The following is an 18,180-nucleotide window of genomic DNA, read 5'->3' as shown; positions in this document are numbered from 1 at the left end:
TGTGAGCAATGAAGGAGGGAATGGATTGTGACGAGTCATGCTTCTGTCTCTACTCTGTGTTTTCCTCCAGTGCATGAACTGCTGATTGATTGATTCTATTCATGTGGAAAGAAAAGGAGGGTGATTGGAAAGGATACTCTGCCCCCAACTGGTTACAAACAGAAATGCAGCAGATATTCAAAGACCTGATAAAACACCAATAGCCTCATTTGACTTTTTATCACACGTTTAAATTCATGAACTCATGAGTTCATTCAAGTCCTCCTTGAACATCAGATTATCATTTATATTTGTGTGATTACACACTTTACACAAGACAAAATTTGTGTGGCCTATGCATTAAATGACTCCAAAAACAAACAAAAATAGAGAAAATAATTGAAAAGAAACCACAGAAAACACCGAAAGACAACAGTAATACACAAAATGACTCCATAAAACATACAAAACACAGAAAATGACAACAAAAATTGACAAAATCATTCCTAAAACATAAAAAACACAAAAAGACAGCAGAAATACACAAAAAAAACAACAAAAATAGAAAAATAATTCCACAGATAAACAAAATCGCCATTAAAATGAGGAAAATGACTCCCCAAAAACATAGAAAACCATATAAAAAGACAAAGTTATAAGACAATAAAATGAATAACAAAACAAATTACACGACTATAGTTTAAAAATAAATAAAACAACCATAAAAATAGACAGTTATTCTAAAAACCATACAAAATTATAGAAAACACAAAATGACTCCAAATAACACAAAACTCTTGAAAGACATAAAAAAGACAACATAGACAGACAAAATAACTCCATAATGAACATAATTCCAAAAACACCCAAAACTATAGAAAAAACAAAAAACAGAAAATTATGCCAAAGAACATACAAAACTATAGAATAAGACATAAAAAGACAACATAAACACACCAAATAACTCCATAAATAGATGAAATAAAATTAAAAAAAACAAACATACAAAACATATATATAAAAAACAACAAAAACACACAAAATGACTTCAGACAAAACAATTCTAAAAAAACATACAAAACTGTAGAAAACACAAAAATACAACAAAATACACAATGCAACTTTAAAAATATATAAAACAACCACAGAAATTGAGAAACTCTTTGTTGCTTCATGTGTCAATACTCAGATTGGTCTTTAATCTTTATTCTAAACATTAATATTGATAATGTGACCCTTCAATCAATCATATTTTTGTGGTCAATGTTGCCTGTCTTTACCCTGTAGCCTTATGCACATATAAATAAATAACCACAAACCATACTCTTCTGTGTTGTCTTTGTGTTGTTAGCATTAGTGGGTCTATAGTCTATAGCTCTACATTGACAGAAGATAAAAGAGCTTTTTCTAAATGAACTTCCAGCTGTTTCAGACAGAACCAATCAATGAGAGTTTCTTAGCTGAATGTAGAGCCCTCACATGGAGGCTGGGTTTTTATGAGTAATCACTGATGATTACCAGATGAATTGGCCTCGCTCCGTCAGGTCCACTTATCATTTCCGGAGCTCCTGTTGAGAGTGTTTCAGTATTACACCAATTAGTGAGTGAGTCATATGCCATTGGTTACCAAGAAACCTCCTGCAGTCAATAAGTCCAGCTTTTAGTGGCTATATTATACAATACATACTGTATATATATATATATGTATATATATACATACCTGTACAAAGTGAGACTCTGACCAACAGGTGGGACTGGAGCCCAACATGTACTGATACACAGTACAGTCAACTCATCAGCCTTTATTGATAGACTTGCTCTTCTTCTTCAATAGCTTCTTCTTCGATTTCTTCTTCTTCTTATAGCTTCTTCTTTTTCTTTGATAGTTTCTTTGATTTTTTTCTTTGATTACTTGTTTCTTCCATATCTTCATCTATTTCGTCTTCTTCAATAGCGTCTTTTTCCTCCTCTTCTTCAATTTCTTCTTCGTCGTCTTCTTCAATTTCTTCTTCTTCCATAGCTGCTTCTTCAATTTCTTCTTGGATATCTTTTTCTTTGATTTCTTCTTCTTCTTCTTCTTCTTTCCCTTCTCCAATGCTCTGCTCTCCCTCTTGGTTGAGTCCAGTCTGCATCACAGAGGCATTTTGTTGGTCCTTGTTGTGTGGAGTATAGCAGAAGATGTGCTGAGTGGTGTGACTCTACACGAGTGTCTCATTGAGGTAAACACAGTAAAGTATGATGAGGTAATGAATGTCACAATGGTTCTTTTACAGTAACAGAAGCGTGACGTCACTAGTCCTGATCCAACATTACAGCAGCCAAACTCACATGAAAAACTGAAAACCAATACAATACAAGTTTTAACCTAGGACTACATATGCACTCAAATACTCAAATGTATTTTTTACCATTTTGTACTTGTAAAGGTGAAATTTGTAAATATTAATATTGCGGTGTGTATTGTATTGTTTAGTACTGTGATATATCGTATCGTGACGTGCAAATCGTGCATCGTATCGTCAGATTCATGGCAATGCGCAGCCCTATAACAAACGGACCTCATTGAAGTGCTGTTCTTTTGGGTTGTTTCTCTTTTTTAATTGTTCTTTGTCTGCTACAGATGGAAATATAATGTGCTACAGAGCATATTCATGCTGTGTTTAATGTTTTCTGTACATGGTCCCTGCCAAACAAACTAATAAACTAATCACTGTCTGCAGGAATGATCTCCACCTGTAAGCCTATTGGGCTCCTGGATAGATGGTGATGGGCTTACTGTGGGCATGGAGGGGGCTTTTCTCTCTGTGAGAGCATTAGTGGAGCTAAATACAGTCAGACCATCAGGGTCCAGGTTATGAGGGCGTGGGACTCTGCGTCGGCTCACACACACACACCAGTCTTTGTTGTTGCAGTTGGAGCTCGACCCAAAACGTTGGGACATGTTTGGAAAACTGAAGGGCCTGTTGAGTGGCCCCCAGACACCAGCAGAAACTGGGACCATTAGAGCATCTCCTGACCCGCCTCCAGCTCCTGTAAAGGTAAGACCAGCTGTAGCTGAACGCTCCCAGTCACTGAACCAGTGCTTCAAAATCAAATTAAATAAAGTTTTTTTTCTAAAGCGCTTCACAACAACCAAAGTTGACCAAAGCGCTGTACACAATAAAATGTGCCACAGAACGCCTTCCTAAACTGCTTCATCCAGTATGGAACACATCCCACTGGTTTCAATGGTTTCTTCTTATCTGCTCCCTCATCCTTTTATTACACAGTATTTGTTGAAACGTTTGAATTCATTTCACTTGGTTTTAATCTCCTCCATCAGGCCGAGGGAGTCATTTGTCAAATGCTTAATTCACAGTTCCCTAAAAACGTTCTGCAAATTAAAATGTCTCACTAATGGCAGCGACTCGGCTAATGGAGCCAGAAGTCTGACTTTGTGGAGAAATGTTGATTTGTTTTGTAGGAGAAGCCGAAGGACAAGGAGAACGAAGCCAAGAAAGTGGACGATGCACGGGGTGAGTTATTACAACACAAGCAATAAAAGTGCTTTTACATTTCCAATGGGAACATTAGGACAAAAGGACACATCATGTCTGTCTCTAGTTAGTTATTAACTAGTTAGTCTATTTATTTATTCACCCAAAGGTTGGTAATAACCATTACATTAACTTCAAGAACAAGAGCAGCGTTCAGTAAAAAAAAAGATATTTAGTATGTATATATAGTATATATAGTATTGTGCAGCCCTCAAAGTAACTGTGCAAAATGACATAAAAATACACAAAACAAGAATGAAAACACACAAAACTGACTGCAAAAAAAATAGAAAAATCACAAAAAACACACGAGGACTACAAATATACACAAAAAAAATGCAAAATGCACAAAACCAACTGCACAAAATAAGAAGAAAAATACACAAAATGACTCCAAAAGCACACAAAACAGCAACAAAAACCTACTAAAAAATCACCAGAAAAAAGGACAAAAGGAGAACAAAAATGCACAAATTTTAAGACTACAAATGTGCAAAGAAATCAAATAATTTACAAAAGTATGACACAAACCTCCCAAAACACAAAATGACAACAAAAATAAACAAATTTACTCTAAAAAACGCACAAGGACTACAAATCCCATGATGGGAGTGGCCTAAAGAGTTTAATATCGAGCAGAAAGAGGAATCTACACTACATCATGCAGCTTTTTACAATGATAGAGATGATTGATTTTTCTAACAAGATGCATGATATTAAAAAAAAACATTGATTAATCAATTTAAATTGATTTTCCATTGAATGGCCCTATAAAGATTCATAAAATCGATCATTTAATACATGTTGTCAACCGTGTGTAATGCAATGCTCTGGGCTCTGCATGTAAACATTGACATGGTTAATACTGCACCAAGTTAGAGTTAGTTTCTACTGTTTACATGGCTACGGCCCACGAGCCGGACCCGGCACGATTGTACATCACGTCCAGCCCGTGGTTGATATGGTTGATGTTTTATCTTTTTTTTTGTGTCCACCAGCAAATTAAACCATCTGGTCGTTTGTTTTTGGTCTGTGTAAGTCTAACACAGAGAAAATGACATGAAATCGGGAATCAGCGTTGCCAGATCAGATGGATAATTTCCAGCCCAAGCACATCATAGAACAGCCCAAACTCAAACCATGAATCTGGCAACACTCTGTTTGCGTTACAATGTGATACAGCGGTTCGGTCTATCACCTTGAATGGACTATTCCTGTAATCTCTACATGAGATGATGACAATAAAGCAACGTAGCAGCTCCAGTAAGTGTTTGAAGCAGCTGAAACAGCTGCTGTTGCTGTACGGTTCACACACTTCATAAAACAGTGTTTTTCTGATTCACAATCACAATATCCACTTAAATAGCCATGCGTTTTACTGTATTGTGCAGTTTTCTGGCTGAAAACAACAACAAAGTTGTGAATAGCAAAAGAAAGTTGCTAGTGATCAACTGTTGTGTGGAGTCGTAGGTGGAGTCAGCGTCTATAGACACGCCCACTCACACAGCTCAGAAAGTCACTTTTCAGAGGCTAAAACTCCAGAAAACAGGCAGGTTTGGTAAAATAAACCTCAAATACTATGTTGTTGGGGTTCTTAGAACAAATGGAGATGGGTGAAAAATAACATAATATGGGACCTTTAATTTTGGTGGAATCCATCAGTTGTTCTGTTGCTGCTGCTGCCTCAGCTGCAGCTGAGCTAAGCTGGTGAAAGTTAAAAGTCTGGCTTTGACAAGTAAAATGTAGCTGAAGAAGGCTCGTCTCTCCATTTATCATAATCCTGTGTGATATGGGCGGGAGGGAATAAAAGGGGTGGGGTTGACTGATGTAGGCTGAACTGTCACCTGTGGGGTCCCACAGGGCTCCGTACTCGGTCCAACCCTCTTCACCATCTACATGCTCCCCCTGAAAGAGTTTAGGCTGAAGTTAATACTTATTATGCCTAACCCTGTTTACAGACTTCCACGAGACAAAAACACAAAGATTCATAATACAAAAACAATTGCAAGTGTCCAACAGAAGAGAAATACTTAGAATAGTTATTTTAACATAAATTTCGTTTTGTTTTATGTTATTTTTATTTTTTAAACTAAATCATGTCATCATTTAATTCATTTCATCCATTACGGATCTATTAAAGTCTTTTCGATAGTTGCTTACTTAATTCATCCTGAGCTTAGATATTTTTTAATTATAGTAGATTTATACATCTTTTTGAAAGCTGTGACTGTTCCGGACTGTTTTATTTGATCTTTCAAGTCATTCCACAGATTAACACCTCTAACAGAAATATATTGACTTTTTTTTAATTTTTTCTAGCTTTTACTTTTTTGAAAATGCCAGTTCCTCTGAGGTTAGACTGACTTTCCTGAGAATCTCTTCAATATTCAAGTTAAATAGTAGCTGTGACTGAAATACCCTGAACCAAATCAAAAAGCTAATTGAATCGCAAACTGAATCGATTAGGGAAATCTGAATAGATACCCAGCTCAACTTCTAACTGTGAAATATTGTATAATATATGTAATTAATTGTTGTTTATTCCTCAGATGCAGCTCCGGCCCCTGCACCAGCCCCTGCTGTGGCCCCTGCACCTGCTACAGCCCCTGCTGTTTCCCCTGCACCAGCCCCTGCTGTGGCCCCTGCACCTGCTGCGGCCACTGCACCAGCCCCTGCTGTGGCCCCCACCCCTGCAGCCCCACCCTCTAACCCTGCAGAGGGGTGAGTCCTTCCTCTTTAACGCTGACACACTTCCTGTTTCTCCCTTTGGAACATTCAATGATGAAAGTAAAAACCAATTAAATAAAGTAGATCAAGTGTTGGTATCACTGAGTCCAAACCCAAACACTGATCTGATCTCATCTGCCAAGACGCCAACTCAGCAAACCTGTGTCCAATTAATCATCTAATGAACGCTAATTAATGAGAGACGCTGCAGAGGAAGCCCTGAGAGATAAAGTCAACGTGTCAGATGTTCATCCAGCGTCTAATCACAGAGAAGAGCTGAGAGTGGATTAAAAGATTTACAGATTGAACAAGATCAACATGGAGGATTTAACAGAAAAAAAAAAACTGCTGAGCTAACAGGCTAGCAGCTGACAGGCAGAGCTAACAGGCAGAGCTGACAGGCAGAGCTAACAGGCTAACAGCTAACAGGCAGAGTTAACAGGCTCAGCTAACAGGCGGAGTTAACAGGCAGAGCTGACAAGCAGAGCTAACAAGCTAACAGCTAACAGGCAGAGCTAACAGGCTAACAGCTAGCAGGCAGAACTGGCATACAGAGTTAACAGGCTAGCAGCTAACAGGCAGAGCTAACAGGCAGAGCTGAGAGGCTGAGCTAACAAGCTAACAGCTAACAGGCAGAGCTAACAGGCTAACAAAAACATAAATACAAACATATATAAACACAAAACAAACATATATAAACATAAAACATATATAAACATAAAACATATATAAACATAAAACATATAAACAAACATAAAATATAAACATATATACTGTACATATAAACATACAGTATAAACAACACTTTGTTGTGACCAACAGTTTTCAAAGTCACTTTTTTACCTTTCAAAGTAAATCTGGGGCCCCGATTTATTAAGATCTAATAAAATTCGTTGCACACTGATAAATTGCACATGCTGCTTTTGTTGAGTGTGATTTACTAAGATTGCAGTTAGCACATAAGCTAACGTGGGAACACAGCGTAACTGAAGACAATGACCACAAGCTCAATATGAAATGTTAGTGAAAGAGAAGAAATTACATATTGTTACGTTAAATTACACATTGTTCTGGAGATATTTTACACCATCTTATTAATTCAGAGTTACTTGCCTGAAATATAGAACAAGGCTCCTTTTTTTTTAGTTCAAAGGTGAAATACGGAGCAGTTTGATCTCAAGTGGGCCGCAGATTTTAGGCAAAACAAATTGTAATTTATACATTTATCTGCCCTGATTTGTACTACGTATAAATGAGATGTAAAGTACATAAGACGTCAACAATATCAAAGCAATAAATGACTTTAAACTTAAAATTACTTACAATTATTTGATTATGGAAGTTATTTTTATTCAATTTGGTGAATTTTGTGAGAAAACTTTCAGAAAAATTACAGGTTATTCTGAACAATTGAGAGAATTGATATTATTATTATTATTATGATTATTATTATTAATCATGGGAAAAGGTGAGCTTTGCAAATATTGTGAAAAGTCAGAGTATTGTGTATTTGGTGCGACTGAGATAAAATTAGTCAGATTAGTTGTCTTATTTACATGATATATTATTTCTATGCAATGGGATGGAGTGGTTGGAGTAGTTTCTAAAAACAGGATCACATGAATAAATCTGAATAAAAGCAAGTGAAGACCAACATGTAAGTGTGTCTGTAAGGAAGTCATGGGGGGAAAAAAAGAACAGCAGCAGCAGATGAAAAGAAGAGAAATGGGGAAAATTATGATTATGACATTTGCTCACTTTGCTTTTACTGTTTTAAACAAACACTACTTAGGACGTCTACAGTGAATAGAATAGATTTATATTGAACACACACATTTTAAAGGTTTGCTTGTTCTCCTGTTTTAATTAAAGTGATGTGTCTAACTGATCATGTTCTGATCTCAGACAGGAAGAAGCTCCGCCTCCTCCTCCTCCTCCCATCGTGATCAACAGGTACGCTGATGACCAACTCAGAGCCATCTCTAAACTGATGAGAGAGAGACAACAGATCTACAGAGAGAAAGCCTTCGACCCCCACGCCTCCTCCCCTGAGATCAGCCCCCCAGTCAGTGAGTGAACAACGTATCCATAACGTAGAAATCTAGAGCATAGATACACAACTTTCATCACAACGAGGCCACAAACTACTGATCACATGATCAGTAGTAGCATCATTATTTAGAATGATGACCAATCAGAGCTTTAACACAGAACGTTTGTATTTTTACATTTCTGTATTTCCTGTATTGTCGTGTTTGTTTTAGGAGTAATTTTTTCTATATATTTTAGTGTTTTGTGTGTTGTAGTTTTTTTGTTTTTAAAGTCATTTCTGTGATTGGTTTTGTTTTTGAAAAAATATTTTCCAGTTATTTTTTGCAGTTGTCTTTTGTGTTTTTACTGCACTTTGTGTATTTTTCTGTAATTTTGGAAAATTTCAGAGATTTTTTTGGGGGGAGGTTATGTATTTTGCCGTTTTGTGTATTTTTCTGTCGTTTTATTTTTTTAGTCATTTTCCATCTCCTTGGTTTTTTGTGTATTTATGCTGCTTTTTGTGTAATTTTCTGTCATTTTGTATATTTTGTGTATTTTTCTGTAATTTTGTAACATTTTATACATTTTGAGTGATTTTTATTGGGAGGGTGTTATTTTTGTGTATTTTTCTGTTATCTTATTTTATCTTTTTGTCATTTTCTATTTTTTGCTTTTTTGGGTATTTTTATGTAATTGTGTACATTTTGAGTGATTTTTTGGGGGAGGGGCTATTTTTGGTGTATTTTGCTGTTTGTGTATTTTTCTTTTATCTGATTTTTCTTTTATTTTTTAGTCATTTCGCATTTTGTGCAATGTGTTTTTGGAGTAATTTCGTGCATATTTTCTTTAGGAGCCATGTAAAGTTAGAGCGAGGGCCTGATGTGGCCCCCAAGCCTTCAGTTGTTGTGATTGATACATTGATTGTGTTTGCTTTCTTGCAGCCCCAATGCTTCGTAAACACCACTATGAGAAGGTCATTGAAGAGCGGAAACAAAAAGCAGAGGAGGATCGAGTAAAGAAGGAGGAAGAAGACAAGAAGAAGAAAGAAGAGCAAGAGAAGAAGAAGAAGGAAGCGGAGCAGAAGAAGAAGGAGGAAGAGGAGAAGAAGAAGGCGGAGGCTAAAGAGGAGAAGAAGAGTCGAGAGGAGAGGATGAAGGAAGCGGCCTGGTCCTCAGTGGACCTGGTTCTGAAGCCCATTGAGGACCTGATGGACCTCGTGTTGCCTCAAACCATTGACCCATTCACAGACCGCCGCTACATTGCGTGGCTCTGTCTGGTTACGCTAGCGTTCAACTACAACGTGTGGTTCATGACGGCGCGCCTGGCCTTCCCCTACCACAGCGACACCGCCACCCCCTACTGGGTCGCCTTGGACCTGCTGGCTGACCTGGTCTACCTCGCTGACTTTGTCCTCTTCCAGCCACGCAAACAGTTTGTCAAAGGTGGAGATATCATCGTAAGTGCTGAGTCATCAGAACATCTGGAACCAGCTGAGAGCATCGTGAGAGTAACGTTTGTGTTTCTTCACCAGAAAGACCGAGTCCAGACCAAGAAGCACTACAGAGAGACGGACAGGTTCAAGGTACTGGATTTAAACTCCTGCACATTAGTGACTCCAAAGCACGTCTGTCAAACTCAAGGCCCAATTCGGATCCAAATCGGCTTGAGGGGAAAGAAAAATGGCTGAGAAAACATGAATCATTGTGTAAATAACCAAATAATATACAGTAGTTATGGATATCTCAGGGGCGAATTCACTAAAGGTTTATGGGTATTAAAATGTGTGCAAACGTCACCCCACGCACTAATAAACCGTACAAACCCCAGGGAATCAGGAGTGCTCATGATGATGGAAGTCATTTTTACTCTCAAACTGTTGAAAGAAACCAAGTTCTGCTCAAATCTCAAACTATCGAACAAAATATCCTCAAATGAATTAAATATAGTCACTAACTGACACCTACTGCTTAGATATTGTCAATGCTTCATATACTACATAGTTTTATATGTTTTATACATGGAAATTAAAATCAGATTCCCAACCTCTGTGGCCCACTTCAGATCAAACTAATCTGTATTTGGCCCCTGAACTAAAATGAGTTCAACACCCCTGCTCTAAAAAAACAAAACCAGTAACACATGTCTGTTCTCCACAGTTTGACGCGTTGTCTATGGTCCCATTGGACATGTTCTACTTCCAGTTTGGATTCAAGTCCATTTTCAGAGCCAATCGTGTCCTGAAAGTATGTTTACAATCATTAATCAATGATCAGAGTTTGCTTGATTATAATAACCCGTCAGTGTAACTGTTCCTTTTTTCCACAGGGAGACACTTTCTTTGAGTTCAGTGATCGTCTTGAAAGTATCATGGCTAAAGCTTACATCTGGAGGTCAGACACACACACACACACACAGTCTGTGATACTGCAGTAAAATACAGTTTGTAATAACAAGGAAAATCATAGAGAACTGAAGGCAAACTCCTCCACAAAGACAATCAGATATTTAACAAATAATCAGTGAATAGATCTCATTCACACGCTTTGAATTCCATAGTTTAGAGCTTGAGAAACTTATTTTGTCCAGCCCACAAAGTAAATGCACAAAATGACAAAAATAAACAAGATGCCTTCAAAAATATGCAAAATGAGGAAAAAAAAAAAATACTAAATGGCAACAAAAACACAAAACAGCATAAAAACACAAAATAAGAGAAATATAATCATTCGAAACACAAAAACGCAAAAAAATCCCCACAAAATGACGCCAAAAACACAAAACAACAAAAAACCACAAAATGAGAAAGAACTATACTATGAGCCCCCACAAAAAACAACAAAAAACCACAAAATGAGAAAGAACTATACTATGAGCCCCCACAAAAAACAACAAAAATCCTCACAATGGCAAGAAAAACACACAAAATGAATAGAAATATACTAAATGATGCCAAAAACACACAACAAAAACAGAAAATTATGCCAAAAATACATAAAATGACACCAAAAAAGCACAAAAATAAAAAAGATATGCAAAATGATACTAAACACACAAACACCACCAAAAACGCACAAAATAGGCAAGAGAAAAAAAATACTAAATTATGAGACGCATATAAATAACACCAAAAAAATGACATAAAATGACTCCAAAAACACAAAAAAAGAGAGAGAAATACACAAAATGTGGATAAAAACACTCAAATTGACAAGAAAAACACACCCAACAACAGAAAAATACAGAATGACATTATTAATGCTCATGTTGGTCTTTATTCTAAGACTGACATGAATGCTGATAATGAGATCAGATACAATCACGTTTGTTGCTCATCTCTGATAAACTAAATAAACGTTATCTTGCTATGAACTGAATACTGATGAAGATAATGTTATCAGACAAAGTGACGTTGTCATGACGCTCTTTAATGTTTCTCTAACAGAGTGATTCGAACCATCGGCTACCTTCTCTTCATGCTCCACATCAACGCCTGTTTCTACTACGTCGCCTCAGACTTTCAGGGCATTGGAAAAACGAAATGGGTTTATTCAGGCCTGGGCAGTGCGTGAGTAACATCTCTAACGTTTACCTCATTTCACCACAAACACACACACACACTGTCTACTGCTCTGAGAGGAAAGCCAGACTATTGATAAATTATTGATGGTTTGGTATATGTGCTGCTGCAGCTACCTCAGCTGCTTCTTCTATGCAGAGAAGTCCCTGCTGATGATCGCTGACTTGCCTGTTCCAGACTCCATGTTTGGACAGATCTTTCAGATGATCAACTACCTTTTTGGGGCGTTCTTTATGTCCGTCGTTCTTGGACAGGTAGCGTTTTATACATTTCTTTAACTACAGGGAAGTTTAAAGCAGCGCTTATTTACCTTGTAATGAATGAATAGTAATGAAGCTTCATCAGTGCTATATAATTCATTCAGACACATACCTGTACATGTTAGCATTTCTTTGCTTTGTTCAAAACACTTTAGTACATTTTTTCTTTTTTTTTTAATTGATATATTCAATATAAATATAACATTATTGTAATGTTTTTCATCCCCGTCTGTAAGGCCTGAGTATCAAAGGTCCAGATATATCAAGATTTCTATTTTGGTGATATAGAAAATTACAATATCACATTATTTTGTATTAAAATACTCATTTTAGGAGACGCTGCTTGCACTACTGCCACATTACAGAACTCACTCACACGTGCTGTCCCTTAGAGGAAAAATAGACTAAAATGTCACATATCGTGCAGCTGTTAACGAATGGGCCTGTGTGACATTTTTTATCAGCAAATTTAAACCAGAATTATCTTCCTGGTAAGACTCTGAGTTAAAAATGTTGAGGGTTATATCGTGTATCAACATTTTGGAAAGAAAAAAAAAAAAAAAGAGGAAGGAATTTTGACCCAAAGTTAACTAAAGTAACAAAATCCTGAGCTTTGGGACAGTGTCGGAAATTAGTGAGGGTCACGGGCCATTTGGCCTCAAGTTAGCCAAAAATGACCCTAAAAGTTTTTTTCAACAACTTCATATTCTCTGCTCCACAAAAAGTTGCAGGGTTTTTTTTTTTTTTTTTGCAGTTTTGTTATTCTTGTCTAAATGTTTTCCTTAACAGGATGAATAATCATGATTAATAATTGGGAATAAAATTTTGATCCAAATAATCATGATTATCATTTTGGCGCTAATTCTATAGCTACTAAATACTCACTATGGCGCTACAGTTTTTATCGGAGGGGCGGAGCCAACGGTGACTTAAGAAGCCAAAAAAACATGGAATAGCAAAATTAAACTGTAATAGCCTAGTTTTAACCCATAGAGGGCACTCACTGACATTTTACAACAAATTAAGACAAATTAAAATACTTAGACTAAAATGTGAAGAGTGGGACTATGATCAATCACCAAGACGACTTCATGCCAAAAACATTTACATTTTAGCAGAAAAAGAGGTTTTGGTGTATAGTTACTCTTTACAGGTTAAAAAATGAAATTTGAAATAAAACGGCAGTAAAACATCGAGGGACTGAAGCTATCACACAAACACTATTTCATACATCATCCACTCTAGAGCTTCCAGCACGGCGGCGTCTCTCTAACGCCCCCTCACCCTCTCCACAGGTACCTGCGCTGTTACTACCATGCTGTCCGCAGTCTGATCAACATCGGGGGTCTTAACGAGCCCCACACCGTCTTTGAGATTTTCTTTCAGATGACTAATTTTTTCACGGGCATCTTTGTGTTCTCCAGTTTAATCGGACAGGTAAACACAGCGATACGATAGGATACGAGCGTGTGTGCTAGGAGTCGTAGTTCCAGACAGAGTCTCTAGACCATCATTAGTTTAATTGGTGAGGTAGAGGATAAACTGTTCCCTGTGGAGTGTCTTCTGTGTTAGAATGGATAAATGTGGTGTTAAACTATACATTAATTCTACTTTATTATGATCAGATGAGGGATGTGATCGGCGCCGCCACAGCAGGACAGACGTACTTCCGCTCCTCTATGGATGGCACCGTGTCCTACATGGTGTCAAACCGCATTCCCAGTCTGGTTCAAAACAGAGTCCGGACCTGGTACACCTACACCTGGGACGCTCAGGGCATGCTGGGTCAGTAGAGACGCTGTGTGTGTGTTACACTAACGATGGTTTAACTGTGTGTGTGTGGATGTTTCCAGATGAGTCTGAGCTGCTGGATAAGATGCCTCTCGTGATGAGAACGGCCATCGCTGTGGACATCAACCTGGCAACCTTTCAGAAGATTGACCTCTTTAAGGTGTGGCAACAACCAGGAGGCAATGGAACAGATACAGGCAACTTTTCTAACAGCAGAGACACTAAACATCAACATGTCAGCATTCAGAATAATGACCAAAGTTAACATTGTTATTGTCATTTTTAAATTTCGGTGGTCGTTTTGTGTGTTTTTGAAGTCATTTCCCCCCCTCCCCATTTCATCTGGAAGGGTTTTTTTTGTGCTTGTTTTGAGTCATTTTAAGGTTTTAGGAGTCATTTTGCGGGTTTTTGAAGTCTTTGTATATTTTTTTTTTAACATTTTATGTGGTGGGCAAGGGTTGTTTGTGTTTGTTTTTAGTCATTTTCTGTATTTTGTCTATGGTTTTATATATTAATCAGTCATTCTTGTACACATTTATTGTCGTTGTGTATAGCTTTTCTGTCCTTTTGTGTGTTTTTTGGTCTTTGTGTGAGTTTTTAGTCTCATTTTGTACATTTTTCTCATTTTATGTGGGTTTTTTATGTTGTTTTGTGCTTGTTTTAAGTCATTTTACATATTTTTTTGTTGTCATTTGGGGTGGTTTTGGAGGTTTTTTTGTGTAGTATTTTACCATTTTATGTGAGGTGGTGTTCTTTTTCTGTTTTTTGCACTGTTTTTAGTTTTTTTCTGTATTTCTATTATGGTTTTGTATCTTTTCCAGTTATTTGTGTACACATTTATTGTCATTTTCTGTACGTGTTCTGTCCTTGAGTGTTTTCGGTGTCACTTTGTGTAATTCTTTATTTTTTGTAGTATTTTCTGTAATTCTGTGTGTTTAAAGTTAAACAGAGGGCCTCCAGTTGCTCCTGTGCACTATAGAAAGCTTGCACCACAGGAACCAATAATACGTTTGTGCGACCCCACAGGGCTGTGACCAACAGATGTTGGTGGACATGTTACTGAGACTCAAATCCATCATCTACCTCCCTGGGGACTTTGTTGTGAAAAAAGTGAGTCAATATTGAAGTGTTTTTGTGTAATAAATGAATAAATGTCCAAATGATGATGAATGCATCCACAGGGAGACATCGGGAAGGAGATGTATGTGATAAAAAGTGGAGCGGTGCAGGTGGTGGGAGGACCTGACAACAGTATAGTGTTTGTGACTCTGAAGGCAGGATGTGTGTTTGGTGAAATCAGGTCAGTCATTTACCAAAAACACAATGATTTAAACACAGGTGTCAAACTCTGGCCCACAATAGCATCATGTTCGTCCCTTGGAAGATTTTTCTCAAATTGAAATTAACATTAAAAACATTATTTCTGTTTTATCTCAGTTTAAAATCTAATGGACCAAACCAGATTAATCCAAACATTAAACACGATAAAAAATATAACAAGAATTTTTATTACAACTGTGTCTACGTTGACATTAATCGATGTAAATGACTTCTTTAAAAAACAAAACAGTGGCGCACAAACATCTAAAACATTACCATACAGGCCTTTACTTCATCATTCCTATTTTCCCACTCACTTTCCATTTTAAATAAGCAAACTTAGACTCTATGATGGGTCAAAAATGGACCACGAGCCTTAATTGTTTTTATTTTTATTCATTTTTTCCCCCAGACAACTTCCAAATATTTGTATATACATCTGTTTACACATGGAAGTGTTAAAGATATGAAACAAAAATACAGTATTTTTCTGGTTGGGCCCATTTGATAATGAACCTGCTTTAAAAACTATTTTAAATATTAAGAATATCGCTTTTTCAGGCACAGAAAAAAAAATGAGTGAAACCTAAAAATATGAAGCATCAGTATTTCAACACTCTTTCACATGGGCTTATTTTTACGCTTTTAAGATGGTTGACCTTTGCTGCTCTCAAATTTTTATAAACGTATTTGAAATATTCATAACCAAAGCTGGCTCTATCTGCAGGTATTTAGACATTAAAGTGTGTTTTTCAGTCTCCTGCAGTCCTCTAAAGATGGAGGCAACAGACGGACCGCTAACGTCAAAGCGTACGGCTTTGCTAACCTCTTTGTCCTGGAGAAGAAGGACCTGTTTGATATTTTGGTTCACTACCCGGAGTCTCAGAAAGTGCTGGCCCGGAAGGGAAGGTGAGTCTGACTCAGCCACAGCAGCCGTTTGTGCTTCAGGGAGACAAATTATTAAAATCAGACACGAGCAACAGGTGGCCCCTCGCTCACATTAAAGTAAACGCGCAGAATTACAGAAAAATACAGAAAAAAGCAGCAAAATTACACGTTACAAAAAACAAATCCAATGTCAGAAAAACACACGAAAACAGCAAGATCACACAAAATTGATAATTAAAATTTTGTGCAGCTCCTAAAGTCAAGGCACAAAATGACTTCAAAAACACACAAAAGTTAAAAAAATACAAAAACACAAAAAAGGGAAAATTACAAAAAACTACAAAGAATAGATAAGAAATTAGACGACATGACCCAAAAAACACGTACAAGATAATATATCAAACACAAGAAACGACAACAAAAACACAAAATGACAAAATCACTTAAAAAACATTTTTTAAAAATCTTAAAAAAAACAAAACAAAAAGAGAATAGATGCAACAACTCCAAAAAACAATAGCAAAATTATAGAATAATACGGTCTCGTAATTAAACAACAATGGATGGGGGCTCCTAATGAAGCACAAAAGTTGATCATGGATGTTTGAAGTTTGCAGAAATAAATTTGTGTTAGGAGTTTGAGGTGTCAGCAGAAAGGTCTGCTCCGCCCAAGTCCGAATATGTGCATGTCTCCCGGATAGATTTAGAACTGCGCCCGCTAAATGCAAAACACACAATCGCCGTGCAAAAAAAGTGCTAATTTCATGGAAAATGTAGCACCAGCGGCCGGAATCCGAATGTGGTATGTTTTTGGCTAAGGGCCGAATTGCGCCCGCTGGAAGCCGCGGAAGTTTGGTGAGCTTCAGCAGCAGGGTCGAGTTTATGCTAATGATGGCTGATGGGAGAGGAGTGTAACGCTGCTGCTTGGTAGCCTGGAATCCATCCTAATCTCCTTGTATTATTCATACGGGCGTTTGAGTTCCAATCAAACAATGAGCGGACCTGACGACAATAGCGCATTAAGTGTGGGTCTTTTCCTCTAAACGGAGCCAGCAGACGAAAACAGCGTGTAGTACGTTATAGACTTACGGTTTTAAAGCCTCTTCTTGTTGTGGTTTCAACAATATATCCAGGTCTTTTAAAACAGAGCAGAGCACAGTTTCGAACGTCTTCTCTGTGTCGGGCGCCATGTTTGTTTTGATTTTGGCGCATGGGCTATGACATTTTTTCCTGGTCGACTGGAGAATTGGCGGCATCACCAGATAAGTGGGTGTGGCTTCGTCAAGCAAGCTACTTGGTGGAGCGTGATCTGAGCTCTCACAAGACTTCGGGCAAGATTTAGAAAATGGCCACCTAAACAGCGTTGCAAAAGTTGCTTAAAGTGTGGAAAACTCCAATCTTTCATGGATTTGAATGATTCTCTTGGTGCCAAAAAGGTACAGAATCATTTATGAACATGTTTAAAAGTAGAAGGCAGCCAGAATGAGAGTAGTAGGCTATTCCGCCCGCCACCTATGCTTGTGGACATCTCTGAAATATGCATTAAAAAGAGCAAAAATATGGCAAGAAAAGAGATGAAAATAGGTTAAAATATGGCATGTTTGGCGCAGTTGCAGAAAAAGAATAAAAAATAAGTACAATTGGAATCAGATTGTTAAAAAAATATTCTTAGCTTCTTGAAGGCATCTGGCGACCCCAAATGGGGTCCTGACCCCAAGGTTGAGAGGATTTTCCCCATCCTTTCCCCAGTCTTTTCTACTTTAATGTGTGTTTTTTTATTTGCAGGAAACTGATGAAAGCCAAAGGTCCAGCAGCAGCTAAAGCTGACGAGGAGAAGAAGAAAGGCCTGGCTCTGTTTGGACCCAAACCTCCAACTCCTAAATTCCTGAGAGCCTTCGGAGGAAACCTCAACAAAGGCGTCATCCGCCAACTGAAGGTGAGAAGTTTCCCTTCACAGAGTCAAACGTCAGCGAACTAACTATGCTAATGGTGCTAACCTCCATTCTGTGTCCACAGGCGGCTGGCAGCAGCTGAGCAAGATCTTCTTCTTCTGGAAGTGAATGAACACTTT

General features: G+C 37.6%; 1 protein-coding gene across 1 annotated transcript; it reads left to right on the top strand.

Annotated features, from left to right (window-relative positions):
• The first annotated feature begins 2,918 nt into the window (after positions 1–2,918).
• LOC114454542 (cyclic nucleotide-gated cation channel beta-3-like) lies at positions 2,919–18,143 on the top strand. The gene is made up of 17 exons (XM_028435090.1): positions 2,919–3,017; positions 3,443–3,494; positions 6,065–6,236; positions 8,148–8,311; positions 9,215–9,729; positions 9,805–9,855; positions 10,430–10,516; positions 10,599–10,663; positions 11,716–11,838; positions 13,406–13,547; positions 13,736–13,895; positions 13,964–14,061; positions 14,928–15,011; positions 15,083–15,201; positions 15,978–16,130; positions 17,895–18,045; positions 18,126–18,143. Exons 1-17 carry the CDS (start codon positions 2,919–2,921, stop codon positions 18,141–18,143), a joined length of 2,253 nt encoding a protein of 750 aa, XP_028290891.1.
• Positions 18,144–18,180: the final 37 nt, after the last annotated feature.

The sequence above is a fragment of the Gouania willdenowi genome, chromosome 20, assembly GCF_900634775.1.
Source record: "Gouania willdenowi chromosome 20, fGouWil2.1, whole genome shotgun sequence".
Taxonomy (NCBI): domain Eukaryota; kingdom Metazoa; phylum Chordata; class Actinopteri; order Blenniiformes; family Gobiesocidae; genus Gouania; species Gouania willdenowi.
Note: the sequence above shows the minus strand (reverse complement) of the source record. Positions and strands in the feature narration are given on the sequence as shown.

Coding starts and splice junctions, on each gene's coding strand:
- LOC114454542 (XM_028435090.1), top strand. CDS start 2,919: ATGTTTGGAAAACTGAAGGGCCTGTTGAGTGGCCCCCAGACACCAGCA. Junction 10,664..11,715: donor GCTAAAGCTTACATCTGGAG/GTCAGACACACA, acceptor TTTCTCTAACAG/AGTGATTCGAACCATCGGCT. Junction 13,896..13,963: donor GGACGCTCAGGGCATGCTGG/GTCAGTAGAGAC, acceptor GGATGTTTCCAG/ATGAGTCTGAGCTGCTGGAT.